Raw genomic sequence first — 20676 nt, 5'->3', positions numbered from 1 at the left:
GAACCAAAATAAACCTTTCTTCTTAAGTTTATGGTTCCACATCTTTTGTTACGGTAACAGAAAGCTAATACAAGTACCTACTTAACAGGTTAGATATGATCCCATGCCATTCAAAGATATTGAAAATATCCTTTAAATGAAGAAATAACCTGAGCATGATGGTATATAACTTTAATTTGAGAGGCAGAGACAGACAGATCTCTGAATTTGGGGCTAGCCTGGTCTACAGACTAGTTCCAGGAGACCCAGGTCTACACAGAGAAACTCTGTCTCAAACAACCGAAAGATAAATCATGTTCATGGGTTTCAAAGGTCAACATTCTCTACAAGGTGCTCTACAAAATCAAAGCAATGGAAATCAAATTCTAAAAGGTTTTATTGTGGAACATCTCACACCGAAGTATTGTTTTTAATATTTATTTGCTTGAGAGAGGGTATTTGTTCAGGTTTTGTTTTATTTTGTTTTGAGACAGGGTCTTGTTAAGTAACCTTGGCTAGCCAGATCTGCCTGCCTTTAGCTCCAGAGTGCCAGGATTAAAGGTCTGTGGCAGCATGCCTGATTTATCCAGTTTTATACCGTGTATATTGGTAGTTTGCCTGCATGGATGTAAGTGTACCACACGCATGCCATGTCCACGGAGGAGGCATTTCCTTAGTCAGTGATTGATGTGGAAGAGCTGGGCTGGTGGTTCTGGGTTCTATAAGAAAACAAACTGTGTAAACTGTAGGAAGCAAGACAGTAAACAGCACCCTTCCATGACCTTTCCATCTGCCTCTGCCTCCAGCTTCCTGCCCTGTTTGAGTTTCTTCAGTGAAGAACCATTATGTGGAAGTATAAGCCAAGCAAACCTTTTCCTCCACAACTTGGCCATGGTGTTTCATCACGGCAACAGTAACCCTAACTAGGACCCTACACTAATGAGATGTCCAGTGTCCTGAGAAAAGGTGGAGTTGGTCATCAGAAAGACCCAGATGGTACATGATTAACACTTTCAGCCTCACCTGCCAACCTCAAGGGCTGAAGGCAAACTTGGTCAATGGCTAGGGATGTAATCACTTATCCTTCCTAATGAAGCTTCCATAAATAACCTGAAAGGATGAGGCTCAAGCCGGTATGGTGGCATGTACCTGTGATCCCAGCACTCAGAAGTGAGAAGGAGAGGAAGGGGAATTCAAAACATGCCTCAACTACAAAGAAGGTCAAAGCCTTCTGGGACTACATGAGACTCTCTACAAATAAAACAAAATGAATAAGAGGGCTCAGATAGCTAAATATATAAAGACTCTGTGAGTGTAAAGTCCTTCACTCTCCCATGCCTGGCCTGGGGCGACTTGTCCATCTGACTGTTGGTCTGCTTCCTTTGTTAAATCCCTAATGAACTAGTACACAAATGTTGTCTGTCTGGCTCTTTGAGCCACTCTAGAAAAATTTATCAAACTCTGTACCTGTTACAGTGTGTCTCTCTCTTACCAATTTAAGATTATTTTTTAATTAAATGACTATTGTATTGGAGAAAATAAAATGCGCAATTCAGTGCACTGACTGCAGTGGCCAGAAGAGGGCATCAGACAGATCCCTTGGATCTGGAGTTCAGGCCATTATGAGCTGCCTCACATGGGTACTGAGAACCCAGTTTCAGTCACCTGCTGAGCTAATTCTCCAACCCTGTTCCTCTTTTTTTAATTACATGACATTTATTAATTTCTGTGTGCATATGCATGTGTGAACACATATATGGGTACACATGCCACAGCATGTGCGTGGAAGTCAGAGACAATTTACAGGAATCAGTTCTCCCCCTCTACCATGTGGGCCCAAGAGATTAAATTCAGGTTAGCATCCAGCTATACCTCTCTTGGGCATATACCCAAAAGATGCCCCAACATATAAAAAAGACACGTGCTCCACTATGTTCATCGCAGCCTTATTTATAATAGCCAGAAGCTGGAAAGAACCCAGATGCCCTTCAACAGAGGAATGGATACAGAAAATGTACTACATCTACACAATGGAATATTACTCAGCTATCAAAAGCAATGACTTTATGAAATTCGTAGGCAAATGGTTGGAACTGGAAAATATCATCCTGAGTGAGGTAACCCAATCACAGAAAAACACACATGGTATGCACTCCTTGATAAGTGCCTATTAGCCCAAATGCTTGAATTACCCTAGATGCCTAGAACAAATGAAACTCAAGACGGATAATCAAAATGTGAATGCTTCACTCCTTCTTTAAAAGGGGAACAAGAATACCCTTGGCAGGGAATAGAGAGGCAAAGATTAACAGACACAGAAGGAACACCCATTCAGAGCCTGCCCCACATGTGTGGCCCATACATATACAGCCATCCAATTAGACAAGATGGATGAAGCAAAGAAGTGCAGGCCGACAGGAGACGGATGTAGATCTCTCCTGAGAGACACAGCCAGAATACAGCAAATACAGAGGCGAATGCCAGCAATAAACCACTGAACTGAGAACGGGACCCCCGTTGAAGGAATCAGAGAAAGAACTCGAAGAGCTTGAAGGAGCTCGAGACCCCTTATGAACAACAATGCCAAGCAACCAGAGCTTCCAGGGACTAAGCCACTACCTAAGGACTATACATGGACTGACCCTGGACTCTGACCTCATAGGTAGCAATGAATATTCTAGTAAGATCACCAGTGGAAGGGGAAGCCCTGGGTCCTGCTAAGACTGAACCCCCAGTGAACGTGATTGTTGGGGGGAGGGCGGCAATGGGGGGAGGATGGGGAGGGGAACACCCATAAAGAAGGGGAGGGGGAGGGATTAGGGGGATGTTTGCCCGGAAACCGGGAAAGGGAATAATACTCGAAATGTAAATAAGAAATACTCAAGTTAATAAAAAAAAGGGGGGGGCTGGAGAGATGGCTCAGCGGTTAAGATCACCGACTGCTCTTCCAGAGGTCCTGAGTTCAATTCCCAACAACCACATGGTGGCTCACAACCATCTGTAAAGAGATCCGATGCCCTCTTCTGGTGTATCTGAAGACAGCTACAGTGTAATAAATGAATATGTCTTAAAAAAAAAAAAAATTCAGGTTAGCAGGTTTAACAACAAATGTTTTCACCCACTGATCCATCTCAGCAAAATGTTAGGGGTTGTTTTTTATTTGGTTAGTTGGTTTTTTGTTATTTTTGGTTTTGTCTGTTTATGTTTGATTTTTTTTTTTTTTTTTTTTGAGACAAGGTTTCCCTGTGTAGCCCTGGATGTCCTGGAACTTACTCCGTAGACCAGGCAGGCCTCAAAATCAGGGATCCCCCTGCCTCAGCCTCCTGGGTGGTAGTATTAAAGACATGTGCCTCAATATTTGTTTCTTAGACTGGGGAGGGGGTATGTTGCAATTTTTATATTTTCTGTGTAGTCTATTTGTGTAAACTGTTTGTATATTCTTGATACTTAAAACATTTAAGAGAAATGGATGAAAAAGAAATAGTGACATTAAACCCTGAAGCAACAGAGGAAAGCACTGATGAGCTGGCCTGGGCTCATAAGAGTTCATTCCCTCTAAGAACTTCTACTGCCCCAGCTTGGTGGGCATCCTGCAACTCCAGCCTTTACCAACTCACACGACACATAATTCTTCTGGAAATGAGGCCACAGTATACCTACTGTGTTGGTAATACCTTGTATGAATGCAAGTGCCGTAGGACACAGACACTGGGGTGGGGGGTGTACCAGTGTTCTTGAAAGTTTCAGAGATGCATGGCAGAGGACAGATAATACATCCCAAGTTCCCAACCCACAACCTGGGAGACCACACACACAGTTTATGGAAACAGTTGCCACTGTTCCAGCCTCCCATGAGTAAGGGTAACTAGATTATGGGATTAGTGCTATTTAGGCAGGGCAAGGAAAGAATAGCGCCTCATTACAGGAAGAGGGGGAGCAGGGCCACTCCTTTGCCCAGCCTTTGGGTGTAGTCCTGGGCCATCTGCAGGGAAGGAATCCCATGCAAAGGCCACAGCTCCAGCCCTCTTCTGGGAACTTAGACAATGCTCAAAAGCTAATTTGGAATCTTTTGGACTCATGAAAGAAGTCAGTCCACACCTGACCACACTCAATTCCACCCCTTGCCTTCTGCCCACACCAAAGTTTCTAGTGTAAATGACCCTTCGCTTCTCAATTTTAAAGTATATTCCCAACACAGTCAAAAGTTTTATTACTCATTTTATTTCACTTTGTTTTTTTTTTTTAAGCTTCCCCCTCCCCATACCCGGACACACACACCCCCAACCATACTTTTCAATAAGACTGGGTCTCACTATGTAGTCCTGACTGGCCTGCATTTCTCTACGTAGACCAGGCTGGCCCCGAACTCAACGGAGATCCATCTGTCTGCCTCCTGATTGCTGGCATTAAAGGCGTGCTCCATCGCGCCCAGTGAGGTGGAGTTTTATTTAGTAGATGGGCTCTGCACCTTCAGCTCCTTTCTAGCCGTGGGATCCTCACACACAGCAAAACCTGCCTACTGGCCTCCTGAGGGACCAAGCATCTCCTTTCACCTCGAGGCTCTGCACTCTAAAACCCTCCCCCTTGTCCTCCAAAAGCCTAGTCTTGGTCTTCTATTCCCAGAAAGGGGAGGCTGGGGGAGCGGGGAGGACTGGATTCCACTGGTCTTTACAAAAATTTTCTCTTCCTGGACTTTCTTATAATAGATGTACCTCGGGTGAAGTAGGGTTGATTGCTGGGAACTACATGATGACCCTTACATTCCCTGAAAAGCTAGTCTGTCCCCTCTAACAGCTCAGACTTCTTAAGCTTTGGGCTCCCAACCCCTAATGCCATTGCCCCTTCCACAGGGCTCAGAAAATCAACTGACTTTCTTTCTTTCTACTCTCGCCAGGCTCCTTCCCCCTACCCCTACCCCCGCCTCCTTCTCACCACGCCCACCCCCTCCCCCAATCCCAGCTTCCCTACTGGTAACCTACTCTCTGTCCACAAGAGGGCGATCACTCCACACCCCAAAGTATCAACAATTGGGTGTGGGCAGCACCTAAAGAGTACTTTTCCAGAGCCACTGAATAGAGTCTATGCTGAACAGGGTGACCCGGGGACCCTCTGACTGTCCAACAATGTGGTAAAACCAGGACACTGCTGGAGAAGAAAGGTTTTTAAGAAATACAGCTGTTGTTTACTAGCCCCCACCCAGAGCAAGGGAAGACCATTAATATCTTAAAGTTGACGGGAGAAGGGGTGGGTGGTTAGAAGAGAAAACAACTATGGTCTCCACATGAAGTCCAGCTCTTTCCACCTTTGGTCTTGGCCAGGGTGTTGCCCAACTTGAGTTAGGCTTTCCTGGAAGGAATAGCAGCAAATGCTGTCTCCATGACACCCAGACACATCATGACAGCTTTCTCCACACCTAGATTTAACTGCTAATGCACACAGTAGACAGTAACTCAGTTGGCCATCTACTCTGATAGGGACTGAGGACTCAACTGGGTTCCGGGGAAGTAGTCTTATGAGTCATTCTGCAGGGATAGGCTGGGTCAATATTGACAGAAAGGCCTAAAGCCACATTTGGCATGTCTAAGGACCCCACCCCTGCCCTGTTTGTGAGCACTCATGAGTCCCGTGTTCATGGAGCTGCCAGCTCCTTGAGTTACCACCTAACAAAAAAGACCCCATACATACGTGATACTAAGGACAGTCTCCTAAAGCCTCCTCTACCTCCAACTGGAACAGAGGCAGCTACAGAAAACTCAGTCGTCCTGTGTCCCTGGTCACCTCAGATGTACCTCTCCCCATCCCTCCCTCATATAACGCACAAACACACAGAGAGAAGTTGGATTGCCCAATATCAGGGCCCATCTACTCCTCCCAACCCCCACCCCATTTCACCACACCCAGACCAAAGTGTGTCTTCTGGGGGACTGCTGGGACTATTGCAGCCCTGCTTCTAGGGGCCCCTTTCTCCTGGAGATCACCTGATTAAGCCTTTGTTTAAAGTGACTTTGCCTAGAGGGGGTACCTCTTCTAATACCCATAAAGATTCCTTGTCTGGGTGGGTCACTCAACTACAACTCGCAGAGATTAACTGTGACTAGGACCACTAGACGGTGGGTTCAGCAGCAAGCCAGGAAGCAACTAGAAATCAGTGAGAAGCCAGGACACATGGGTAGACATAACAAAAACGAAATATTTATTGTATAATTACCCCCCCACTGGACTTGACTGGGATAGCCTCCCAGAAGGCATCTCTGCCTTCCCATTTTATTTCAGAGCTTCATTGTAGATCAAAGCCAAGGCCCCCAGGAAGGCAACATACTCCTGGAAGTTTACTTCCTGATCCTTGTTACGGTCCAGATCATCCATCAGCCTTGCAATTTCAGCATCCTGCAGCTTCTAATACATTAAAAGGAGAAGTCCATACTCAGTGGTGGCCAACACCCTAGATTCCTTTCCCCTTCCCTGGAAGCCCTGTCTCACACAAGTAGCTCTGCTCATTGTGACCAAAGATGGACCTTCAGATTGGGTTTACCTAGATTTACTCTCCTCAGCCCCTGCTCCTCCCTCAGGGGACAGGACAGCATGGGAGCATACAGGCATCCCTCCACAGGAAGTAAGATCAGGAACTGTGATTAAATGCTACTCAGACAAGAGGTGGGAGGGGGAACCCGGACAGGGGCTACTCACAGCACCAATGGTGAGCTCCTTCTGGATCAGCTCCTTCAGCTCCTTCTTGCTCAGGGTGTGCTTGTCACCCTCCTTGCCAGAGTACTTGTGGAAGATAGCCACGAGAAGGCCGATGGCCTGATCCAGGGGGCATGCCATGACTGACCACTGGGCTAGAAGCTGTTTGACAGAGGGGCTATTCAGTGCTACTGGTAGCAGAGAGTCCTCTCACCATCCCCTGAGCCAGGAGACTACCTGCCTGAAGCAGCTAGCCTCAAGCCAACACAGGTAGCAGCCAGGGCCACTGAGGTGAGGAGTCTAAGAATGGAAGGGGCTTTGGGGTCTGTGAACACTGTCCTCCAGGGCTTCCAAGAGAACTGGAGCATATGACTGAGCAAGGAAGAGAATGGAGGCTGCCCCTGGAAACCTCCTGACAGGGCCACACACTGGGACGAGGATGACACACCCAGGGCAAACCCTCCTGCACCCCAGAAAAGCAGATTCAGGTTGCCGCCCATGGGGATGCCTTAGCCTCGGGGTTTGTCTGGTACAGCCCAGCAGACCATGGCTCTCCCTGCTTCCCTGGGCTCCGAAAACTTGGATCCCAGTGCATTCCACCCATGGAGCCCGCAGAGGCTGACTAGGGCAGGAAAGGCTTAACCCCTAGACCAGGAGTGGACAGATCTTAGAGGGACGCCCCAGTGAGAGCTCACCACACGTCGACAATGAAGCGCCAAAAGAGTGGTCGAGGGGATGGACTGTGTCGCAGTCTGGCTGGCCTTATAGTGGCCAGCATCGGTGAGGCCCGCCCAGGGAGTGCTGGCACGCCCCAACCCCACCCAGCGCCTGAGGCAAGGCAAACACACCTCCCAGCCCCCTCACTTTCCACGCCCTTGTTGCCTGGACGTCCCGGACTGGGAGCAGGATGAAGGATTCTAGTGCAAGAGAAGACCAGTGCAAGCCGGAGACATCGAGTTCCCTCTAATTCCGTGTTCAGTTTGCCCTTCTGGCACGTGACTCGTAACTCTGGTATGTGTGCTGAACCCTCTACCAGCCAGAGATCAGTGTCCTTAAAGTTCGAATCAGTGTGAGGGGGACTGGGAACAATACTGATGCTGTTGCCCTCTAGTGGCAAGGTCAACTCCAAGCGAGAGGGGAAGCAGTCAGTCTACCGCATCCTCTAAGATAGTGGTTCTCGACCTCTCTAATACTGCGGATTAATACATTCTTCATGTTGTGGTGACGCTCCAACCATAAAGTGATTTTCGTTGCTGCTTCATAACTATATTTTTGCTACTGTTATGAATCGTGACATAAATACTGTGTTTTCAGATGGTCTCAGGCAATTCCTGTGAAAGGGGTCTCCACAGGTTGAGCACCACTGGGCTAAATCTTGATGAGATAGGCTGATCCCAAGAGGTAGAATTTTGAGCCAACCTATATAAGACCCATGTCTCAAAAGGGAGACAGAAGGGGAACACAGTCTAAAAGATTTTAAACAGCATCCCCCACCAACCATAAATTTCTAACAACATCACTTGCCTCCTCCCACTCACTGCCTGGAATTTCATCCTCAGAGCAGCTTATGCCTTAATGTGCACACAGTGGAGCCAAGCCCAGGAAGCATCGTTAGTTACTTACTCATCTCAAGTAAAAAGTTTTCAACATTTTCTCCTGGAAAAAAAAAAAGTCTTAAGAAGAGGAAGTTGGTGGGGCATGGGGAGGAATTAGCATCCTGAAATCAGTCTTCAGTGAGCAATGGGAAGGGTGGAGAGAAGGGCTAAGACTCCCTTCCTTACTAGGGCTCCTAGGGAGGTCTCCTGAGGGCTATCCCCAAGTCAGACCTGCCGGACCATCACTGCGCCACAGCCACAGCCCATCCCTCTGGCCTCCTCGCTCTTTTCTGTTGTTTGCTCTTTGTCTTTGCTGTCTGGGCAGCTTTGTTATTTTACAGGAGTGCAGAGCAAAGCCAGGACACTTCCAACAATGTCCACGATGAAGGACAGCAAGTGGAGTAAAACGAGAGCCCAGCTCCTGTACCCACAGACCACGTGTGTGTGGCCTAAGGCTGAGTGGTCCAAATCCTCTGTTCTCCCCTGCCTCAGCCAAGAGAGACAAACCACCTTAAAAACCAGCACATGCTGTGGATAAGGCTTTATTTCTCTGCTGGAAGAATCCATCTGGAAGAAAGAGAAGGGCAGGGGGCCTAGGAGGGGCAGTTAAAGAGGCTGCAGAGGTCAGGACAAGGGGCTGCTGGTGAGGGTAGCTGGTCACTTGTTGTCCTCTAAGAAGAAGTCATTGTAGGCCATGCACAGCGTGGTCAGGAACACAGAGTACTCCTTGAAGTCAATCTCCTGGTCGCTGTTTTTGTCCAGGCTCTTCATCAAGTTATCAATGCTGCTCTCCTTCATCTTCTGCAAGGGTCCAAGGGGAGGAGATTGCTCAGAAGCTCAGCTACAACCCACACCTTCACCAAAGACCTGACACCAAATGGGGTCAATGACCTGCGTGCTGATTCCAAGTGAATTACAGTAGGAAGGCTTGTCTAGCCTTTGCTCCTGGGACATCTTCCCATCCAAAGAAACAATAATCTATAATTCATACCATTACCTACTAAAAAACAGCTTGAGGTCTTGCCATGTGGTCCTGAGCACCGTCCAAGTCCTAGACGTAACCTGCCTGCATTGTAAGGCCAAGCTGGGAAAGGATCCAGACATCACTACTCTCTGTAAGATCAGTATACTGGAGCTGAGAAGCCAGCATGCTCCCTGTCCCCAAGACCTGTTGTGGCAGCAGTTGTCCTCCCAGTTTGGTCCCTGCACCCTGGCTCTACTAGGAAGTTAAAGACAGAGCCTTAGGGCAAAACAAGAAAATGCAAATATTCAGATCCTGCTTTCCCTCCAATGCAGTCAGTTCTAGGTCTTCCTTAGAAGCAGGATGTTGATACTTGTGATGCTGGAAACTGCTTCTCTGTAACATGATGTTGGTCCCCAGACTGGGCTCCTCCCCTGGGGTTCTGTCCCTCAGTTATCAGCACCAGATGAACCAGAGGTCCTCTCCTCTACCTTCATTAGTTCCAAGATAGCAAAGCGGTTTCTGGAATTGACTGTGTATATGCCAGGCCAGGGGTGGTGGCACTCAGGAAGCAGAGACAAGTGGATCTCCACGAGTTGGAGGCTGGCCTGATAAGAAACTCCAGAATGAGTTCCAGGACAGCTAAGTCTACACAGAGAAACCCTGTCTCAAAAAGAAAAGGAAATGCATATGCTGTGGTAAATTTCATGTGCCTTGGAGAGAGAGGCCACAGAGAGACCTAGGAAAAGTGGCAGCTGCTTTGCCACTGCCCATGGACATACTCCAGGAACCTTGTCTCCAGGGGGACACTGGGATTCGAACTTCATTGTAAAATAAATAAGAGGTTGGTGCAGAGGCCTAGAATTCCAGCTCATCCCCAATGGACAAGGTCTCTGATGTTTCTGAGGCTCAGTTATTCTATCGCATAGACCCTCACATCAACTGGCCACCACTCCTGTCATGGCCATCTAATTAGAATCAAAGCTCTCTCCTTCTCACCCCATGTTCACAAATCTGTTGGTTTATTTATCAGCATCACTTAGGACCTCGGTTCAACCAGCCACAGAGGAAAATCAAGAAGGACCCCTAGCCTCCAGTCATACACAGCCCACATCCCTCAAACCCTCAATATCCCTAACACAGACTGTGCAACCCATCATCAACGTCTCCTTTATCTGATTCCTTAGCCTCCCAGGGGCAGTAGTCCACCCCCAAACTCACCTCATCCTTTCCAGCACAGAGGTCTAGAGACTTGATAGCCAGGGATGCCCACCTCTTCCCCTGCCTCTGGCCCTTTAGCAACCCTGGCACTTGCTTAAACTACAGTACCCCGAAAGTAGGTGGGTATCTCCCAGAAGGGGTGCTCAGAGCATGTAGTGGGATATGGAAGAATGGTCACCTACCTCTGCAAGACTCAGTTCTGTCTTGATCAGCTCCTTCAGTTCTTTCCTACTCAGGGTCAACTTGCTACCCTCTCTCCCTGAATATTTATGGAAAGTGGTGACCATGGTGGTCAGTGCCTTCTCAAGAGGAGTCTCCATAATGATGTGTACTCTGAAGGAAGAGAGAGGACAATCACAGCACTGGAGAAGCTAAGCTTGCTCCTCACCAGTCATGCATACCCAAAGACCCTCTTGCAAACCACCATTGACAGGAGTCCAATGAGACCAAACTCTACCAACAAAGAAAAAAAACATATATGTGTTGTAATGAGAGCCATGGCAACTCATGTAAGTCCAGCCCCCAAAGGAGGTGCAGCTTCTCTGATCAAGACACGCTGACAAAGAGGTCCAGACACAAAGAGAGTATAGGATAACCTCTCCAAAAGAGCTGGCAGAACAGATGAGGGTCAGGTTTTTCTCTTCCCTACTCAGTCCCAGCCACAGTTCCCACCTAGTCACTCTTTTATCCTGAGTCACCTGAGATAGTGTCTCACTGTAAAGAGAGTCAAAAAAAGAAGTTCAAGGGTCAGAGGGGATGGGGCTGAAACTGGGAGATAAGGTCTCAACAGGAAGCAGGAGAGAGGTGACTGGACTTGCTCAGTGACCTCCAGTCTGGTGCCCAGAGAGCTGCACCCAAAGCTTGGCAGAGGCAAGAGATGAGGGGCAGGGCTACCAACATGGTCAGGATCTTCTAAGACCTAGTTCTAGAAGTTAATTAGATTGATGGTCTCAGTTCTGTCAGTATAGCCACTCCACCAAAAGAGCAGACAACTGAAGCTTGTGGACTCAAGACTTAAAAAACATTTCCCCTTAAAGAAAACAATTCCATAGAACTAGAGGCTTCTGTAGATTCTGTAGAGAACCCCAGGCTGGTTGAGAAGGCAGTGAGAAACTGATGAGTTGTGCCTCCAACCCAAGATGTTCTTGGACTGGACTGTACCCATCCTTCATCTCCTGACACCCAGTCTGTTAGCTGTTAGCTTCTCTCACCTCACAAAGGCTCAGCCAGGACCACAGCTCAAGGTAAGGAAGGAACCCTGAGCATCTGGCTGATATCTCTCTCTCTCTCTCTCTCTCTCTCTCTCTCTCTCTCTCTCTCTCTCTTTCTCTCTCTTTCTCCCCTTCTCCCTCTCCTTCTCCTTCTCCCTCTCCCTCTCCCCCTCTCCCTCTAAAACAGTGTATCACCATGTATCTTAAGATAGCTGGCCTCAAATGGTTGGAACTGGAAAATATCATCCTGAGTGAGCTAACCCAATCACAGAAAGACATACATGGTATGCACTCACTGATAAGTGTCTATTAGCCCAAATGCTTGAATTACCCTAGATGCCTAGAACAAATGAAACTCAAGACGGATGATCAAAATGTGAATGCTTCACTCCTTCTCTAAAAGGGGAACAAGAATACCCTTGGCAGGGAATAGAGAGGCAAAGATTAAAACAGAGACTGAAGGAACACCCATTCAGAGCCTGCTCCACATGTGGCCCACACATATACAGCCATCCAATTAGACAAGATGGATGAAGCAAAGAAGTGCAGACCGACAGGAGCCGGATGTAGATCGCTCCTGAGAGACACAGCAAAATACAGCAAATACAGAGGCGAATGCCAGCAGCAAACCACTGAACTGAGAATAGGACCTCTGTTGAAGGAATCAGAGAAAGAACTGGAAGAGCTTGAAGGGGCTCGAGACCCCAAAGGTACAACAATGCCAAGCAACCAGAGCTTCCAGGGACTAAGCCACTACCTAAAGACTATACATGGACTGACCCTGGACTCTGACATCATAGGTAGCAATGAATATCCTAGTAAGAGCACCAGTGGAAGGGGAAGCCCTGGGTCCTGCTAAGACTGAACCCCCAGTGAACTAGACTGTTGGGGGGAGGGCGGCAATGGGGGGAGGGTTGGGAAGGGAACACCCATAAGGAAGGGGAGGGGGGAGGGGGATGTTTGCCCGGAAACCAAAGAATTATTATTAAGTATTAAATAAATTTAAAAAAAAAAGATAGCTGGCCTCAAACCCATGATCATCCTGCCTTATCTTTCCTGCTGCCAGGATTGGATCTCAGGGAATCCTTACAGTCACAATTCCAAGTACTCTGTCCTTTCCTCCCTGAGCATGCTCCCACTTGCAAGGCCAGGCCTTCCTTGTGGAAGATTCCATGTCTTGCCACAGTCTTCTCACCCAGACTGGCCCAGCAGAAATGAAGGAGGTCATCTGAAGGAAGGACTCACCAAGGAAGAAGTGGACCTGGAGAATCTATTGTGCAGCCACAGCCTCCCTGCCAGTGCCTTTATTCCCTTGTCCCCAATGCCCAGGAGATCAGGATGGGCGGAGCCAATGAGAAAGGGTCAGGAATATGAAGACTTCCAGACAAGGGAAACCCCCACTGGAAATTTCGACTTGCTGTTTACAAACAGAGCCAGATATGGCACATAAAGTTACCCATGACACATATTTTCAATAACAGAAACTATTTTTCCTATGTAGCCTCACCACCTAGTGAAGTAATAGGCAGAGAAAGGGCAATTTTCCAGAAAATAAATGGTAAAAGGTGTGGTCCAAACGCAAGGTACCTCCCCATATCCTAGTGTCCACTCCACACTAAAACCCTCCATCTTTGAATCCATTCCAAAAGCAGAAAGGACCTCTTGGGATGGACCAAGTGAAGGAAGGTAATTTCTGCCAGGACATGGCTAAAGTCACTAGCTAACATAAAGTGAAAGTAATTGTTGGAGGCTTCTGGCTTGGAGGACTAAGAGTCAGGGTTAGGAAAGACCCCAAGGAAGGTTTTGGACTGGACAAGGGACTGAGGCTGTGGAGGGGAGGAGGCTCGGGTTTAAGGTATAGTCATTGGCACAGAGGTCAAGGGAAGTTGCCTGTATTCTGCAAGCACACACACTGAATCTAGGAACAGAACTGGGTTAGGGGCATAGAACTCATCTTGGCTGAAGTCCCACACTAGCCTGTCTTTTTCCTCTTCATTAACCCCTTTGTCATCCCACCACAGCTATTACACTAGCGATACATCTGGGACTTGTTTCTAAGCAACAGGAGTTTCCGAGAGTAGAGAGTGATGCAGGAGGAGGCTCTAGGGAACACACTCCCATGGGAGATGGGCAAACTGACTGGGAGTGCAAAAGAGAGGAGACAGGCTTAGCCTCTCTGTAGTCAAACTCCAAGGGAACATCTGAGTCACCTACCCCACTCCTCTGAGGCTAGAGAGAAAAGCACAAGGTGATTAGAAAGGAAGCTTGAGGTCAAGAGGACCAAACCTGCCAGCCTAGGGACAGTTTCTGTACATCTTTCCTTAAGCATCTCCATATCATCCAGAAAAGGGCTTGACATCTAATCTCAGGCCGTTCTCTTCACTCTGGAACCATTGGCCTTAACCCCATCCTAAGGGGAGCAACATTATGCTTCATGTTCCTGGGATGAGAATATGAGGAAATGGGGAATCTCAATTTATTTATCAGATCCTGTGGTCAAAATTGAATCTCTAAAACTATGGTCATCTCCCCATCATCTCCTTTACTCCCACCTAGCTACTCTCCCCTGCCTCATTTACTCTCCCTGAGGTCTCTTGTCTTCCTCTAAGCAACATGACTCTTGGTAATTGCTTGTCCCACAGCCTTTAGAGGTCAGAGACAGTATGTTAAGAGAACAACTATTTCAGTCATCCATGGTAGCATACATCCATAATGCCAGCACTGAGGAAGCTGGCAAGGAGGATCAGAAGTTCAAGGCTACCTTTGGCTACAGGAGTGAGACTTCTCAGAGAGAGAGAGAGAGAGAGAGAGAGAGAGAGAGAGAGAGAGAGAGAGAGATATTCTTATGCTACTCTATATTACCCTTCTTTGTCCAACCCTTCATGGAAAGGAAAGGATTAATCCAGTGAAGCCAATGAGCTAGAACGGGTAGCAAGACAGGATCTGGACTATAAATGTTAGGGCTGAATGCCAGTCCACCTCCCCACCCTTCTCTGGCTTCAAGACTCCTGCCTCATGACTCAGGCAGGCCTGTTGTCTTCCCTCCAGACCCCAACCAGCAGCAGATGTGACCTTTAATTCCATCCCAACTTCAGTTTGAGCCCAGAGGCAGTACTAGAGAGAGGAGGGAGAACCGTGGGCTGGATAACATCCCACATCTGGAGCCTTTCAAGGCAAGCCTCTGGTGGTTTCTGCCTTTAGTGTTCCCAGAGTTTGCTTTGTTGCATGTACAGGAGCACGTGAACACACACAAACACACACACACATGCACGCATACACACAAATATACACTTGTAATGAACTCAGAATAAGTCACTCACCCCTCCCCAACCTTTTCTAGTTTGGCCCCCACAAAGCTCCAGGTCAACTTCCAGCCATCTCTGCCACCACCCTCCCTCAGCCCCACCCACCCACCCACAATCTCCAGTCTCTCAGACATAGTTTCAAAACTCTTTATTAAACTTGCTCAGCACTGTGCACATGTATGAAGAAGCCAGAGTAAGGCACTATGCTCACAGCCAACATGGAAGATTCCCCCACTGGCCCAACACTTCATCTGAGGAGTCTTCACTTCTTCCGGGGCTCCTTATCTGGGCAGCCCTCAAAGAATTCATTGCACATCATGGCAATGCAGGACAGGAAGACACAGTACTCCTGGAAGTCAACTTCATTGTCCCTGTTGCTGTCCAAGTTGTTCATCAGCTTCTGGAATGCAGCTTCGTCTGTCCTTCTCTGGAGGTAGAAGAGGTACAGTTAGACGCCACCTCCAGCCAGGAGCTCAGGAAGGCTTGCAGACACCGTGCTAGCCTCAGGGCTCAACTGTGAGATGAGCACATGGGCTAGCTGGGAAAGGATGTGACCACATCTTCCCCACGCTTGTTTTAACTATGTCTATAGGTAACTGTCATGACAAGGAGGTGTTAACTAAGATAAGGTGTCATTGAGGGGAAGATCTGCAGGCATTTGTGTGCCTCCACAATCATGTCTTCACAAGCAGAAACTCGATTTCTGTTGCACATCACCGGAAAGACTGTCCTGATCTAGGCTGTGCTTTCAGACACTGACTACCTAATGTGGTTTTCCTGTGCCACTTCAGTTAACTTCATTCTAAGCCTTGTCTCAACGGGGGGCTGGTGTGAAGTAGATGGTTCATTGTGGTTCCATACCAAGCGCCAGGAGTAGGGAGATATATATATATATATATATATATATATATATATATATATATATATGTAGATAGATAGATAGATAGATAGATATAGATAGATGATATAGATATAGATAGATAGATAGATAGATAGATAGATAGATAGATAGATAGATAGATAGATAGATAGATAGATATCTCCAGCCCCAGCCTCCTCCTGGGGATGCATCACATATGCAATACACAGACAGGATCCACTCACCCCCAGGAAGCTAGGCAGCTCCCTGGTCAGTAGCTCCTTGAGCTCTGTCTTGTTCAGCTTGAACTTGTCACCCTCGTTGCCTGAGTATTTGTGGAAGGTGGACACTATTACATCCAGGGCCTCCTCCAAGGGTCTCGCCATGGTGACCGTTGAGACCTAGGGGCAGGAGACACAAAAGTAGCCTTCTCCAACCCACACCAACAGTGTGTTGAGAGCTGGATATATGTTGCTAGGCATCACTCAAGTCACACTCAGTCTGTCCCCGTTTTTAGTGCTCTACTCCAACCTACTCTCTAAGAGCACTTCCAGAGACCGACCTCACTCCCAGGGAGATCAGAGGAGTGGTACCCACTGATGGCAAGAAGCTCATATGTGCTTCAAGCTCTGAAACTTGCAAAACTTACCACTCAAACTCTAGAAATTCATGCCAGCAGCCTTCTGTGCCTCCCCCCCAGGCCTGGCCTCAACAACAGCAGTTTTCCATCCCTCACTCAGCTTACTCACTCCCCAACTCAACCACAAGCTCCAGCCTCTGACCCATTCTTCTCCCTCCCAGCGTTGGGCGCGGCTGCTGGCTGCCTGCCCAGGGGCCTACAGTGAGGGAAAAAACCCAGCTGCCTAGTAGGAGTGAGATGAAGTGGCAGAGGTTGGGGTACAAGGGGAGGGGGTGGGGAAGCCAGGCTCTCTTGGCCTAGGTGCTATATGTTCATAGGGCTATGAACTACTATGAACACAAATGCCTACAGGTGGGTGTTGAACAGGTGGCTCAGTAGGTAGAGGTGCTTGCCACCAAGCTCAATGACCTGAGTTTGATCTCCAGAGCCCACATGCTAGAAGGAACAGATTGACTCTCACAAGAAGTGCCCCTTGGCATTTGCCCCATCCCCACCCATACACTCGTACACACAAATAAAATAAGTGTAATTTAAACATCGTAAAACAAAAATGCCTGCTGATGCCTTCACTTTGCTTCCTGTACCTGAGTGTCCACACACTGGCTTGGATGACCCAGCAACATACCTATCCATGACAGTGGCTCCCAAGCACCAACATACACTATAGCAACATACAAGCAAGCCTCAGCATCTCAGAATCTCCGGGAGCCATTTATATACTGCTTGTTTTTCAGTTTTCATTCTTGTGCAACACACACACACACACACACACACACACACACACACACACACACCTCCGTACCAGAATCTCTCATCTGGATCCGTTAAAGACTTCTGCCCTCCCCCCAGTACGCCCCCTTTCTCCTGTCCTAGCCTCAGCCTCTAAACTGCTAACAGTGCTATCAGGCCAACACGACTCACCAGACCAAGAGAGAGGAAGTGCTGAACAGAGAGGTTTGGGGAGAGCCCAACAATCTGACCTATTTATACCCTGCCATGCCCTGCCCATGCAGGGGATGGGGGAACATGGATACTGCTCTTGCTGTTGGTCGATGCGGGTAAGTGTCACAGCCCAGCCACCAGCCCAGCCAAGAGCTAGGCTTCCTGCTCCCTAGCAGGCACAATCAAGTAGTGAGTGCGCTCCAGTGGGCAGGGCAGAGACTTGGATGGGGTGGATACCACCAAGTAGCCGCAGTTCAGCTAGAATCTTAGGAAGCTTTGAGAAGGGACAACCTGTACATGAGGTGTGGGGCACAGAAAAGGAGATGCTGGTGTTATAGACAAGAGATGGGAAACTGCCCTGGAATTATCTGGCTGAGGAATTAAGGAGGTGACCCAGCCAGTGGGACAATGTCAGCCCTTCTCTCCAGCCTACACAGCTTCTTGTCACATCAGGAAGATCCAGGGTGGAGGCTAGCAAATCAGGAGGGACCTTGGGACCACCCCAGGTATTAAGTGGGAAATATCATAATGGAGTTAGGTGGTAGTGTGGCCTAGAGGTTTATGCATGGATGGAAGCTTGAGTAAGGGTATTGGGGATGACAGAAGCATTCGGGATTGAATGCTCAGCTTGGAGAAGAGAGTTAGAGAAGAAAGAGGTGAATAGGGAGTCAGGATTAATCTCTAAGGATATGGTACAAACTCAGGGGTTAAGTGAAGGTTAGAGGGGGTTTGACTCTGGGCTCCCACAACCGCATCCTCCTTGTATTGAGTACCTCCCAAGGAGCCCCTTGTTCTCCTAGAAAGCCCAAGATAAGGACTTCTGGTTCAAGACAGGGGACAGAGAGATGGAGACAGAGACCCTCCAGTCTCATCCAATGAGACCTTATGTTGCCCCCACCCTCCTATTGGACACTAAGATTTGAGCATCTCTACTGGGTCTGATGCTGGGTCCCACAACCGCATCCTCCTTGTATTGAGTACCTCCCAAGGAGCCCCTTGTTCTCCTAGAAAGCCCAAGATAAGGACTTCTAGTTCAAGACAGGGGACAGAGAGGTGGAGACAGAGACCCTCCAGTCTCATCCAATGAGACCTTGTGTTGCCCCCACCCTCCTATTGAACAGTAAGATTTGCACATCTCTACTGGGTCTGATGCTTTGGGGGTCCATCTTCAGTGGTAAGCCTTCTTTCTCCAGTGGTAAGGAGCATAAAGGAACAAGGACTCAGTCCCAAGACCCAGTGTGTCCCACCAGAAAAACCAAAGTAAGCCAAGATGACATTTCTTTATTGGGAGTTGAGGAGGCCCCTGCCACAGCAGTCCCAACTGTGTGCACATGCCTGAGCTTCCAGGTAAGAGCAGAGATGTTCTTCCCTTCCAAGAAGAGAAGCAGCAAAGACTATTCCACCCCTCACCAGCTAGACAAGCCTCTAAAGCTTGTGGGTAGCTGGGGTTAGCATCTCAGGGACTGACAAGCCTAGATCGAAAGGGGTAACACTGAGAGAGTAGGACCAACTCAGGGATAAAAATGGAGCACTGAAGCAGACCTGGCCCTTCTGGGATAGCATACGCCTTTGGACCAGAGGCTACTGGGGACAAGGGGGCTCAGGGGGGCACTCTTTGAAGTACTCGTGGCAGTAGAGACAGAGGCTGGCAAGTGAGCGCACGTACTCCCCAAAGTCCACCTCGCAGTCCTTGTTAGTATCCAGAACACTCATGAATTTATTGTAGTCACACTCCCGGAACTCACTCTGTGGAAGGGATGAGAAGGGAGGGTCAGGAAACCAGGATAAGGAACCAAAGCAGCTTCCCACACCACTTCCCTCCCATGGGGCCAACCTCATCCTACCCATCTTGATAAGACACCCATTTCAATCCCCCTTCCCAACCCTGCTTCTCAGCTCATAAGCTAAGCACCTGCTCCTTGCTATGGAGACCCTGCTATGAGTTAGGCATTATCCACAGGACAGTGACTGTCAACCCATTTACATTCTATTTGACTAAGGCTCATGAGGCCCACCAGCTCACTTCCTTATATCCCCCCTCCCCACAATCTAGCTTCTCCTTCTTGCTGCCCTGTGCTGGTGCTCAGCCCTGGGCCACTCTTTGCAGAGTCCAACTGGTACATTTCACTAGTGGGGAGAGTAAGAGGGAGCTCACCGGGGTCCAGGTGGGCAGCTCCTTCTGCAACAGCTCCTTGAGCTCCGACTGGCAGATCTTGTATTTGTCACCACAGCGCCCTGCATACTCCTGGAAGGTACACACGATGGCAGCTACTGCCTGCTCCAGGGGCCGGGTCATCCTCACTGTCACAAAACAAGGGTATGACTCACAAGGAGAGCCAGGCTATGACTCTCCTTTTCCTCCGTGTATCCCAGAAACTAATTCCAAACCTGTCAGTTCCACCATGCTAAAGCACATCTGCTTCTGAGCGGCCTTCCTTGACTACACATGCATACACACACACACACACACACACACACACACACACACACACACTCATGCACACATGAACGCGCGCACACACACGCATGCACACACAGACACACACAATTTACCTCCCCATTGTGCCTGTTGTGATTTTTCTAGACAGAAGTTTCAGTTCCCTGACATCACCAACATCATTCCTCAGGATCAGAACATCCATCACTTTCACCCTCAACTGGGAGAGTCCCTTAGGACTCTGATTCCCTCCCATCCTTTCTCATCACAACACCTGGGAATTCTCAGTCTCCCATTGGGTACCATTCCATGTGATGCTGCCTGCAGTCCTAGAAAGCTTCTGCCCTATGGGGACCTGGAGCCCCGCTCTGTAAGAGCTAGCACAGGAAGCCCTGCCCAGTGCTTCTTTGTCCAGAGTCTGGTGAGACTAATGCCAGAGGCAATGGTGAACCCTGATAGGACCCCACCACCTCACTGTGCCTCCTGCCCTAAACTCAAAGCAGCTGCAGTTGGGGACCCTCATTCTCTTGTGCACTCTGAAGCCCTGGGTGAACTATCTCTCTCTGGGGTCTCAGTTGTCTAATCTGTAAAGTGGGATACTCTAGCCTCACAGTCCTAGTCAGAAAATATGTCTGCAAAGCCCACCAGTTCACAGATCTACTCATCTATGACCTACCCCATCCTATAGCCATCCTCCCCTTCCCCCGGGGACCTCAGAAGGCTTTGAGAAGAGTCCCCCACTGAGATAGAAGGAAAACACTTCCTAGAATCCCTTCCCTCACCCTACATTATCCCCTTCCATTGCTGGTGCAGCCTGGGCAAACCCTGGGCTGGCGGGAAGG

General features: G+C 48.5%; 4 protein-coding genes across 17 annotated transcripts in view; all 4 read right to left on the bottom strand.

Moving 5' to 3' along the window:
* Positions 1 to 6149: 6149 nt before the first annotated feature.
* S100a6 (S100 calcium binding protein A6) lies at positions 6150 to 7645 on the bottom strand. 2 transcript variants are annotated; one of them, XM_087635823.1, is made up of 3 exons: positions 7512 to 7645; positions 6667 to 6825; positions 6150 to 6375 (listed from the first exon to the last, which is right to left on the bottom strand). In XM_087635823.1, exons 2-3 carry the CDS (start codon positions 6802 to 6804, stop codon positions 6244 to 6246), a joined length of 270 nt encoding a protein of 89 aa, XP_087491949.1. In that variant the 5' UTR covers positions 6805 to 6825; positions 7512 to 7645; the 3' UTR covers positions 6150 to 6243. The 2 variants fall into 2 exon arrangements, with proteins under 2 accessions (XP_087491949.1, NP_445937.1); NM_053485.2 differs by lacking the exon at positions 7512 to 7645 and adding an exon at positions 7359 to 7376 and having other exon boundaries at positions 6151 to 6375.
* A 1139-nt stretch (positions 7646 to 8784) lies between these two features.
* S100a5 (S100 calcium binding protein A5) lies at positions 8785 to 12930 on the bottom strand. Of its 3 annotated transcripts, none has more exons than XM_087619590.1 (3): positions 12897 to 12930; positions 10623 to 10773; positions 8785 to 9059 (listed from the first exon to the last, which is right to left on the bottom strand). In XM_087619590.1, the coding sequence occupies exons 2-3, from the start codon at positions 10758 to 10760 to the stop codon at positions 8916 to 8918; spliced, it is 282 nt and encodes a 93-aa protein (XP_087475716.1). In that variant the 5' UTR covers positions 10761 to 10773; positions 12897 to 12930; the 3' UTR covers positions 8785 to 8915.
* A 2159-nt stretch (positions 12931 to 15089) lies between these two features.
* S100a4 (S100 calcium-binding protein A4) lies at positions 15090 to 17561 on the bottom strand. 3 transcript variants are annotated; one of them, XM_087616123.1, is made up of 4 exons: positions 17382 to 17561; positions 16851 to 16854; positions 16061 to 16216; positions 15096 to 15383 (listed from the first exon to the last, which is right to left on the bottom strand). In XM_087616123.1, exons 1-4 carry the CDS (start codon positions 17462 to 17464, stop codon positions 15219 to 15221), a joined length of 408 nt encoding a protein of 135 aa, XP_087472249.1. In that variant the 5' UTR covers positions 17465 to 17561; the 3' UTR covers positions 15096 to 15218. The 3 variants fall into 3 exon arrangements, with proteins under 3 accessions (XP_087472245.1, NP_036750.1, XP_087472249.1); XM_087616119.1 differs by lacking the exons at positions 16851 to 16854; positions 17382 to 17561 and adding an exon at positions 16465 to 16574 and having other exon boundaries at positions 15090 to 15383; NM_012618.2 differs by lacking the exon at positions 16851 to 16854 and having other exon boundaries at positions 15091 to 15383; positions 17377 to 17413.
* Positions 17562 to 18661: 1100 nt separating this feature from the next.
* S100a3 (S100 calcium binding protein A3) overlaps positions 18662 to 20676 on the bottom strand; it is a 40251-nt gene continuing 38236 nt past the window's right edge. For 8 of the 9 annotated variants that reach the window (XM_087614223.1, XM_087614217.1, XM_087614234.1 and 5 more), the window contains 2 exons: positions 19553 to 19698; positions 18663 to 19143 (listed from right to left, as the gene is read on the bottom strand). In XM_087614223.1, the coding sequence (XP_087470349.1) occupies positions 18979 to 19143; positions 19553 to 19693 (306 nt within the window). In that variant the 5' untranslated portion in view covers positions 19694 to 19698 and the 3' untranslated portion in view covers positions 18663 to 18978. Of the gene's footprint in view, positions 19144 to 19552; positions 19699 to 20676 lie in introns of all 9 variants that reach the window. The other variant, NM_053681.1, reaches the window with a different exon arrangement.

This window comes from Rattus norvegicus, chromosome 2 (assembly GCF_021556685.1).
Source record: "Rattus norvegicus strain SHRSP/BbbUtx chromosome 2, alternate assembly SHRSP_T2T, whole genome shotgun sequence".
Lineage (NCBI taxonomy): Eukaryota > Metazoa > Chordata > Mammalia > Rodentia > Muridae > Rattus > Rattus norvegicus.
The sequence above is the reverse complement of the archived record's forward strand: the minus strand, read 5'-3'. Positions and strand labels throughout refer to the sequence as shown.

Coding starts and splice junctions, on each gene's coding strand:
- S100a6 (XM_087635823.1), bottom strand. CDS start 6,804: ATGGCATGCCCCCTGGATCAGGCCATCGGCCTTCTCGTGGCTATCTTC. Junction 6,376..6,666: donor AGGAGCTCACCATTGGTGCT/GTGAGTAGCCCC, acceptor TTAATGTATTAG/AAGCTGCAGGATGCTGAAAT.
- S100a4 (XM_087616123.1), bottom strand. CDS start 17,464: ATGGGCAGGGCATGGCAGGGTATAAATAGGTCAGATTGTTGGGCTCTC. Junction 15,384..16,060: donor AGCTGCCTAGCTTCCTGGGG/GTGAGTGGATCC, acceptor TTCTACCTCCAG/AGAAGGACAGACGAAGCTGC.
- S100a5 (XM_087619590.1), bottom strand. CDS start 10,760: ATGGAGACTCCTCTTGAGAAGGCACTGACCACCATGGTCACCACTTTC. Junction 9,060..10,622: donor CAGAACTGAGTCTTGCAGAG/GTAGGTGACCAT, acceptor GGACCCTTGCAG/AAGATGAAGGAGAGCAGCAT.